This window comes from Oncorhynchus mykiss, chromosome 19, assembly GCF_013265735.2.
Source record: "Oncorhynchus mykiss isolate Arlee chromosome 19, USDA_OmykA_1.1, whole genome shotgun sequence".
Classification (NCBI taxonomy): domain Eukaryota; kingdom Metazoa; phylum Chordata; class Actinopteri; order Salmoniformes; family Salmonidae; genus Oncorhynchus; species Oncorhynchus mykiss.
This window is the reverse complement of record NC_048583.1, coordinates 3,483,098-3,492,625: the sequence shown is the minus strand read 5'-3', so window position 1 is coordinate 3,492,625 and position 9,528 is coordinate 3,483,098. Positions and strand designations below refer to the sequence as shown.

Sequence of the window (9,528 nt, the reverse complement as noted above, 5' to 3'; positions counted from 1 at the left end):
CCAAAAAATTGAATAAATCTTGACAACCCACGTTTGCAGAGCAGCCTTTGATGAAGTAGTAGGTTTAATAGCAATAGGGTCATCATTTAGGTGACTTGGAGCAGTTTTTCATTCAATGCACTGAACAAGCATGATAACTCCACATTCATTTTCAGGGGGAATGTTTTAATATGTTCACATCACACCAAGAGACAGTTTACGTCAGGATATTATTACAAAACAACAATGTTTACCGTGCACGATGTACAAAATTCATTATATCAATATTTTACCAACACGATATAAACAGAATACAGTGTCCATTAATTATTCAAGACTTAATCCTGCGTTCTACTGTGGACACTCTGGTGCCTCATTAGGTTCCCGAGCACAGAGAAACTCTTCCCGCACTGAGTACAGCTGAACGGTCTCTCTCCGGTGTGGACGCTCTGGTGCACTTTGAGGCTACAGGATTGTGAAAACCTCTTGCCGCATACGCTGCAGCCAAACCGCTTTTCTCCTGTGTGAACACTCATGTGTCTCTTGATGTGGCTGGACTGGGAGAAGCGCTTCCCGCATTGGGAACAGCTAAAGGGTTTCTCCCTGGTGTGTATTCTCTGGTGGGTCTTGAGCTGGTGCAGGTGGAGGAACTGCTTGTCACACTGGGTGCAGCTGAAGAGTTTCTCCCCCATGTGAATTCTTTGGTGCAGTGCGAGGTCTAGCGAGTTGGAGAACAGCCGTCCACATTCCTGGCAGTTGACCAGTCTGTTTGAGAAGAGGAGGCCCCCTTGTGTCGAGTTTGAAGGGCTGACGAAACCATCGTCGCCGGGATACGGACAAGAGGTCAGCTCCTCGCCTCCAGCGCCGTCTCCTCGGGGGTGAGTCTGTATCCCGGCCATTTCCGACGGAGAGAAAAAATAGTCTAAGGAGGTATCGAATCCTTTTACATCCGATTCGCTGGACCTGCGCCCTTCCGATGACTCGCTCTCCCTTAAGTTAACGTTGCTCTGAGGACAGACGTTTGTGCTGTTCCCCAGCTGAATACCCTCCCTGTTTTTCCCAGGGATGTCAACTCCACACTGAGCAGCCAGGCCCATTCCAATATCCCTCCCTTTTGTCCAGGAGGGCATTCCTGCCTCCATTTTAAGAGTGTCAACTCCTCCGGCCTCCTGCTTCCAGCCCAGTGAGGCAGAGGAAGCCATACTGTCACACAAGATTGTGACCCCACTCGGAGTCAAGGGCGGCTGGGCATCAAGTGGCTTAGTAGAGTCCGTTTCCACCAAATAAGAACAAGATGGATCAAGCATGTCTCTACCATCCTCTATGCGAGAGAGGCCAGCTGCTCTCTGATATGTCACACGGTCCGAGCTGTGTGTGTGCTGGCTTGCCGTGCTGTGCCCGTTCGCGGTCTGTTGGAGCCTCTGGTTGTCGCCGTCCTGCTTCTCCTCAGCTACCTCCACAGGTGAAGTTTCTGCATTCAGGATTTGATCATTCACAGCAACAAGAGACCGAGACACACTAACTGAGAACAAGAATGAGAGAGAGAGAAGATAATCATTTCATGATGCGATTGTATACTTTTTGTAACTAGACCATTATGGCCCCATCCTATTGGTAAGTGTGGTACCTACTCAGTCTCCTGGGTTGCCGGTTGTGCTTTGAGCCACAGTCTCTCAGCTCCTCTTCCAATTTCTCTTCTTTTACAACCACTACCTCAGGATGCTCAGTCGTGTCAAGGTTCTGCAAAACAAGAGGAGGAATTGGACTCAACTCTAACTGTCCTGCTGTATCCTCAAGTTCACTCCAGGAATAACCACACAGTCTATAAGTACAGTTGGAGTGCGCTCTTAAATAATTCCCCATTTATTCTAAAATAAATTGAAATACATTTTTGTCTAACTTTTGGTCACCACACCTTATTGGATTTTCAACATTGATTCTGCAATGTTATTTTTGTAAACTTAGTTTTCATTGGCCACTCCAGAACAGTCCAGCGCTTCTTCTTGAAGCATTCCAAGGTGCTTTTTGTGTGTGCTTGAGGTTGTTGTCCTACTGGAAGAGGACCTTCAACAAAGACACTGAGTTGAACATTGCATTCCAAAACACCTTGATAATGTCTTGCAAACATTTAAGGCCCCCAGTACCAGAAGCAGCAAATGAACCCCACAGTATTGTCAAACCGCCCCCATCATTGATTGTGGGGAGGGTGTTCTTTTCTTTAAATGCTTTGTTTGGTTTTTGGTAGACATAAGAAGATCACACTGCTGAAGGAGACACAAAATGCCTGATTTAACTTAACAAAATCCACCCAAATGTTCTGTTGACCAATAAAAAAAAAAATGGAACTCTTTGGCAATACAGATCAGCTCTGTGTTTACTGACAACCAAATTAAGCATTCAATGAAAATAACACCCTCCCTACCTCTGGTAGTGCGCAAGACATCATGACATCAGCAGATTCAGGTGTTTTGTAGTCTAATGTTAAACCCAGTGTCCAAAAACTGGGTCTCTGTTGAAGGTTATAGGTCTTCCAGCCCAAACACACACACACACAAAAGCAAACAGTAATGGTTAAGAAGAGAGGCTGGAGTGGCCAGCAAAGTCCAGATCTGAATCACCTCAAAAACCTAAGGCGAGATCTAAAAACAGCAGTTGATGGCATCCCTCCAATATTAAACAATTATAGCAGTTCGCGGCTGAAAAGTGAGCCAAATTGTCAGTAGAAATGTGTGGAAAGCTCATTAATGGCTACAAGAAGCGCTTGTCTCCAGTTATCTTGGCCAAAGGCTGTGCAACCAAGTACTAGCTCCGGGGTGCCAATAATTTTCTCCATGCTGTCGTTTTTACTTTTTTTAAATTAAAATGTACAAAAATAAGCCATGTGGAAAATCTGGTGATCAAAGTACTTATTTAATAAATGGGGAACTATTTAAGAAAAGTGCAAGAGTGCTGATATATTTGTCTGCAACTATATCAGATATGTAACTTAAAATCCATTAACCTCTTCACTGACAGTCCTAGTGCTCCTGTCCCCCAACACCACGGATCCTCCATTTCTCCTTACACTGGGGGACTGCTTCTCTTCGACTTGATCTATATCGGAGTGGAAAAACAATAGATCCATGACATGCACGGCATTAAGAACATGCAGTCCACAAATAATATTTCCTGCACCAAAACTCAATGTCTATCATTGCATTGGTAAACTATAGAAACTCACCTGTTCCTTGCGCACCAAAACAGCTCGACAATGGGGGTACGATGTTTCTTTTGACAGATCGTTCCCTAGAACGAACCTCCACCAGGTGTAGTTTGTTCTTCAAAGCCTGGTTTTCGCTCTGAGTTCTCGATATTTCAAGGCGCAGCACGGCATAGCCATCGTCTACAAGTTGGCAGATTTCTGCCACTGCCGCGTTAGCCAATACCTCCATGATGGAGGCGAGCTGAGAGTGAAAAGGTACAGAATTCGACATTATCGCTTAACGTTATTTCACTCAAAGCTTACACATTAAGTGTATTGGATGAATGGTTTGTAGAGTAAAAGTACCATGTCATCAAAAAGCACTAACTACATTTATGTGAAAATCTTCGGCGATATTGTTTGTGTTCAGCTCGCTAGCCGTTAACATGTCATTGTTTACTTCCGGGTGGCAGAGGTCATGACGTTAGTCTACCGTAAATACCAGTTTATCGACCCAATTGATTTAGGATGCTGTTCTACTCGGATTCCGCCTCCCTCTATAGGAGAACTCACCATGTCACAGAAGTAAACACATTCAGTTCCAGGTGGAGAAAGTTGCTCTGTATTTACAAATCAGTAATCGCTCACTCATTCCATAGTTGCCCTGTTTATAAAATGGAAACATAAGTCTGGATATGTTTTTATTCAAATACGACAAGCTATTTAACAATGAAGCCTAAATGATGCTTTTCAAACAAAAGGAAAAATCACATTTTGCCAAAGCCAAAAATATGAGGGAAAAAATGAGACATTAAAACCAAAAATTCTTACACTTAAAAATGTTCATTCAGTTACAGCCATTTTATTTGGGTCATGTTCAGTGAAGAGCATAAATGGTAGCTGACATTCTCAGACAGAACACACGTTAGACATCATCACCACGATCATTGTTCAACTCAGGTTGTGGGACCTGAACTTACCAACCAAAGGCCTTCAGGTCGCTGTCCATACAAGATCAGAACACGGCTGCTCCACCTTTAGAGGGTGCTTTTCAAGCTGGTGTTTTTTAAGCTGGTACTGACTTTTAAAGCCCTTGTTGCACTCTGAGCAGCTGAAGGGCAGGTCTACCTTGTGTCTGAGCTGATGTTTGGTGAAAGGTGATTTGAGCCTAAATACCTTGCCACAGACGTCGCAGGTATAGTGTTTCCTTTGTATTTTTCTATGTATAAACATGTGAGAGCGCATGCTATTTTGAGTCGCCCAAGTTTTTCCACATATTTCACAAGTGTATTGTATCGGTTCATTCCTTATGGGTGCCTCAGAACTCTCAGCTGACTCAAACTGACTCTGTTGGTCCTCAATGTCCTTGGACTCAGGTTCTGGTTCGACAGTCTGCTCCACCATTAGAGGGTGTTTTTCCAGCTGGTGTTGTTTGAGATGGTACTGCCTTTCAAAGTCCTTGTTGCACTCGGAGCAGCTGTAGGGCCGGTCTCCCTTGCAAACAATGCACTCGTGCATGTCGCGATCCTGGCGCTCCTTGAACGTCTTGCCACAGTCCGCGCACCAGTAGTCTTCTCCAACGTGTATGCGCTCATGGTAGTCACGTATTTTAGAATATAAAAACATCTTTCCGCACACAAAGCAACTGTAGGTTTTCACACTGTGTTTGAGTAGCTTGTGCTTTGTCAAGCCATTCTGATGCTTGAATTTGTCACCACAAATATCACAACTAGAAGTCCCTTTGTGTGTTATCAAGTGACTTGTCATTCTGCCTTTCTTGGTCCCAGTCTTTCCACATATTTTACAGGTGTATCTTATGTTATATTTCTTCCTCTTTGTAGGTGCTGCAGCATCCACAATTGACACCAGCAACAGACTCTGTTCTTTCTTAAAGACGTCGAGTCCAAGTTCTTTGGATCCCCTAGAGGCTTGACTTCTCTCTTCCTCATCACTTTTTCCTATGATATTCTGGTTGGCCTTGTGAGTCTCTGGCATCCACCCGCTGTAACCTGGAAAGGCAGTCACCAACAATACATTTTACAGGTTTGTTTCACAGTGACTCGTCATATTGTCCATTAGAAGCTAAGAGCATACAGTGCCTTCAGGAAGTATTCATACCCCTTGACTTATTCCACATTTCGTGGCCGAATTCAAAATGGATGACATTTGTTCTCACCCATCACCCACACAATACGCCATAATGACAAAGTGAAAATGTTTTTATACATTTATTGAAAATGAAATAACTTTCACACCCTTTGCTATGAAACTCAAAATTGAGCTCAGGTGCATCCTGTTTCCATTGATCATCCTTGATGTTTCTACAACTTGATTGGAGTCAACCTGTGGTAAATTCAATTGCTTGGACAAGATTTGGAAAGGCATACATACACCTGTCTATATAAAGGTCCCATAGATGACAGTGCATGTAAGAGCAAAAACCAAGCCATGAGGTCAAAGGAATTGTCCGTAGAGCTCAGAGACAGGATTGTGTTGAGGCACAGATCTGGAGAAGGGTACCAAAACATTTCTGCAGCATTGAAGGTCCCCAAGAACACATGGCTTCCATCATTCTTAAATGTATGATGTTTGGAACCACCAAGAGTCTTCCTAGAGCTAGCTGCCAGGCCAAACTGAGCAATCAGGGGAGAAGGGAGGTGAGGTGAACAAGAACCTGATGATCACTCGGACAGAGCTCCAAAGTTCCTTTGTGGAGATGGGAGAACCTTCCAGAAGGACAACCATCTCTGCAGCACAACACCAATCAGGCCTTTATGGTACTGTGGACAGACGGAAGCCACTCCTCAGAGCCCACTTGGAGTTTGCCAAAAGCCAGAAACAATTTTCTCTGGTCTGATGAAACCAAGATTGAACTCTTTGGCGTCACGTCTGGAGGGAACCTGGCACCATCCCTACGGCAAAGCATGGTAGTGGCAGCATCATGCTGTGGGTATGTTTTTCAGCGACAGGGACTGGGAGACTAGTCAGGATTGAGGGAAAGTTGAACGGAGCAAAGTACAGAGAGATTCATGATGAAAACCTGCTCGAGACCTCAGCGAAAGTTCACCTTCCGGTAGGACAATGACCTAAAGCACACAGCCAAGACAACATGGAGTGGCTTTGGGACAAGTCTCTGAATGTCCTTGAGTGGCCCAGCCAGAACCCAATCGAAAATCTCCTGAAAATAGCTGTGCAGCAATTCTCCACATCCAACCTGACAGAGCTCGAGGATCTGCAGAGGAGAATGTGAGAAACTCCAAATACAGGCTTGCCAAGCTTGTAGCGTCATACCCAATAAGACTCGAGTCTGTAATCATTGCCAAAGGTGCGTCAACCAAGTACTGAGTATAGGGTCTGAATACTTATGTAAATGTGATCTGTTTTTTGTTTAATACATTTGCTACACAAAAATAAAACCTGTTTTTGCATTCCCATTATGGGGTGCTGTGTGTAGATTGACGAGGGGGGAAAAAACAACTTCATCCATTTTAGAATAAGGCTGTAAGGTAACAAAATGTGGAAAAATTCAAGGGGTCTGAATACTTTCTGAATGCACTTTCTGAATGTGGAAACGTCCTCGGAGCAACAATGCCACAAAGTGGTAGACCACACAAGTTCACAGAATGGGACCGCTGAAGTGCGTAGCGCACAACAATCGCCTGTCCTTGGTTGCAACACTCACAAGTTCCAAACTGCCTCTGGAAGCAACGTCAGCACAGAAACTGTTTGTCGGGAGATTCGTGAAATTGGTTTCCGTGGTCGAGCAGCCACACACAAGCCTAAGATCACCATGCGCAATGCCAAGCGGCGGCTGGAGTTGCTCAAAATTGGTAACATTTCTTAAAACATGTTTTAACTTTGTCATTATTGGGTGAGAATTGTTGTATTTAATCCATTTTGAATTCAGGGTGTAACAAAACGTGGAATAAGTCAAGAGGTTTGAATAGTTTCTGAAGGCACTGTAACTCATGCTGCAGAGCTTGAACATGTAATACAATAGCTTCAACTGACCTTGAGACTCCATGACATCATCTGTTTCCTCCTGTTTAATGACCAGCGGTGCTGAACATGTCTCCACTCCCTTCCAAAAGACAACCAATGGTGTTATTAACTCTCATCAGCCTTTAAGAGAGTAGATCATACAGAAACAGTTAGACAAGCATCTTGTTGCAGGGGTTTCCATTACAAAACATAATGCAGCAGGGGAATGACACCAAAATCATGGAATATATTTAATACAAACAAATATTTGGAAGGGCATATTTTATGCTTAAATGAGAATCTTTGAAAACAGCCCTTAAAAAGGTTTATCTGTAGCCTAGATGGTATTTTGAGTTTTTATATATATTTTTTAGCCCTTTTCCATGATATCCAATTGGTAGTTAGTCTTGTCCCTTCGCTGCAAGTCCTGTATGGGCTCAGGAGAGTCTAAGGTCGAGAGCCATGCATCCTGTGAAACACGACCCCGCCAGGCCACACTGCTTCTTGACACACTGCTCGCTTAACCCGGAAGCCAGACGCACCAATGTGTCGGAGGAAACACACGCCCAACTTGCGACCATGTCAGCGTGCCTGCACCCGGCCCGCCACAGGAGTCGCTAGAGCACAATGGGACAAGGACATCCCGGTAACCAAACCCTCCCCTAACCCAGACGACGCTGGGCCAATTGTGCGCCGCCTCATGGGTATCCCAGTTGCAGCCGGCTGAGACACAGACCGGGATCGATCCCGGATCTGTAGTGACGCCTCTAGCACTGCGATGCAGTGCCTTACACCGCCGCGCCACTCGGAAAGCCCTATTGAATTTATCCAAGGGTCATTCAAAGCCTTAATATACTATTTACAGTTAAAGTCCTGCTACACATTTTTTGCTGGGCATGAGCTTGCATGGTTTTCAATTAAATATGTCTGGGCCTCATCTCTGTGAGACATATCTACCCTTACAAAAATCGCCAGCCAAAGCACAAGCTCCACTCACCTTGTCTGTCATCTGACCAAAAATCTGCAATGGCTGTTCTTCCTCTGGTACCAATGACGGTGGACCTTCGCCTTCAACAGTAAGGTGACCTTCTAGCCAAAGACCATTGGCCTCTTGTTCATTGAGGATTTGCTCCACGACTGGGAAGTTTCTGAAACCTGATGAGGGGGGTAACATACAAATTGAGTTTTTCTGAAAATGTTGGTCATACAGGGATAATAAGGCTCAGATTTCACAAAAACATGTAGTAGAAATATGCCATCACTCGTCATGATTGCATATATTTAGAATAGTATTTGCAAAGCACCTCTTCACTACTGAGGGAGTAGGGTGCCCCCTACAGACTATAGCCCTAAGGTCCAGCAGGGGGCGCTATTATTCAGTCAGTAATAACAGCGCCCTCCGGGGCTGCACATTCAGGCGACTGCTAGCTAGCCTGCTAGTGTATTATTCGTCTCCTAGCTTCCTACAGACAAATAGTCAATAGTCATAACTATCTGTAAATATTTCATCTCACCGTCTTCTTGAACGCTCTCCATACTTTTCGCAGGCTTTTCCTTCCCCTTGCTATTCTCCATCGCCTGCAATTTTGTCCTCGAACTTCGGTTTTGTTCTTGCAACATTTCCACTCGAAGAGCAGCATACGTTTCTTCCATAAATTGACAAATGTCTTGCACGGCTGTTGCTGTCAAGGTTTCCATAATGAAGGCAACACGAGAACGAAAGGCAAGTTCGAAAGACATAGTTACACAAATACAAAAGTTGATGCGTGTTGTTCAACACCTGACAGTGGAAGGAAATTAGCTACTGGCGGAATGGTTGAAGAAGTGTTGGCCGTTTCCAGAGATATCGATTCTTCTTCTTCATGTGGTTTTTCGGCAGATTTAGACGCTTTGTTGCGTATTGCTGCCTTTCACAGCTCGGAGTATGAATTGCAATAAATACCAGAGGAAGAGGCGAAGCGAGACGTTTTACTCAGCCCAAATCGGTTTACGAAAGTGAGGAATTGTTGTATGGAGGAAATAAGTGTCGAATTTGTTAAACGAAGCATGGCTTTGGTCCAGTCTGATCTCACCTCCAGCCTTCCTTCCATATTTGAGGACATGTATTTCCATTGTTAGAGCGGTCACTTGAATATCTTGTCAATATAATATACCATCTTTATCTGCCTCCTTAAAATGTTCCTGCTGTTATCAATATTTGTGTTGTAAAATAATAAAATGTAAATATCACTGACTGATTTTTATTCCTCTCCAAATGTTTTTTTAAAAGTTGACAAACCTAAAGGAAAGCTGTTACTGCAACAACTGATAAGTCAGAAGAAAGATCTATCAATTCCATCACTGATTTACACTGAACAAAAATATACACCAAACATGCAACAATTTCA

General features: G+C 44.0%; 1 protein-coding gene across 3 annotated transcripts; it reads right to left on the bottom strand.

The window, feature by feature from the left end:
• Nucleotides 1-148: 148 nt before the first annotated feature.
• Nucleotides 149-9,267, bottom strand: LOC110497289 (zinc finger protein 287). 3 transcript variants are annotated; one of them, XM_036953972.1, is made up of 7 exons: nt 8,656-9,267; nt 8,139-8,296; nt 7,172-7,282; nt 3,200-5,169; nt 2,981-3,072; nt 1,611-1,719; nt 149-1,501 (listed from the first exon to the last, which is right to left on the bottom strand). In XM_036953972.1, exons 4-7 carry the CDS (start codon nt 3,450-3,452, stop codon nt 318-320), a joined length of 1,638 nt encoding a protein of 545 aa, XP_036809867.1. In that variant the 5' UTR covers nt 3,453-5,169; nt 7,172-7,282; nt 8,139-8,296; nt 8,656-9,267; the 3' UTR covers nt 149-317. The 3 variants fall into 3 exon arrangements, with proteins under 3 accessions (XP_036809867.1, XP_036809866.1, XP_036809868.1); XM_036953971.1 differs by having other exon boundaries at nt 7,172-7,241; nt 8,656-9,264; XM_036953973.1 differs by lacking the exons at nt 149-1,501; nt 1,611-1,719; nt 2,981-3,072 and having other exon boundaries at nt 3,849-5,169; nt 7,172-7,241; nt 8,656-9,221.
• Nucleotides 9,268-9,528: the final 261 nt, after the last annotated feature.

Coding starts and splice junctions, on each gene's coding strand:
- LOC110497289 (XM_036953972.1), bottom strand. CDS start 3,452: ATGTCGAATTCTGTACCTTTTCACTCTCAGCTCGCCTCCATCATGGAG. Junction 3,073..3,199: donor TTTTGGTGCGCAAGGAACAG/GTGAGTTTCTAT, acceptor ACTCCGATATAG/ATCAAGTCGAAGAGAAGCAG. Junction 1,720..2,980: donor CTAGGACTGTCAGTGAAGAG/GTTAATGGATTT, acceptor CTTGTTTTGCAG/AACCTTGACACGACTGAGCA.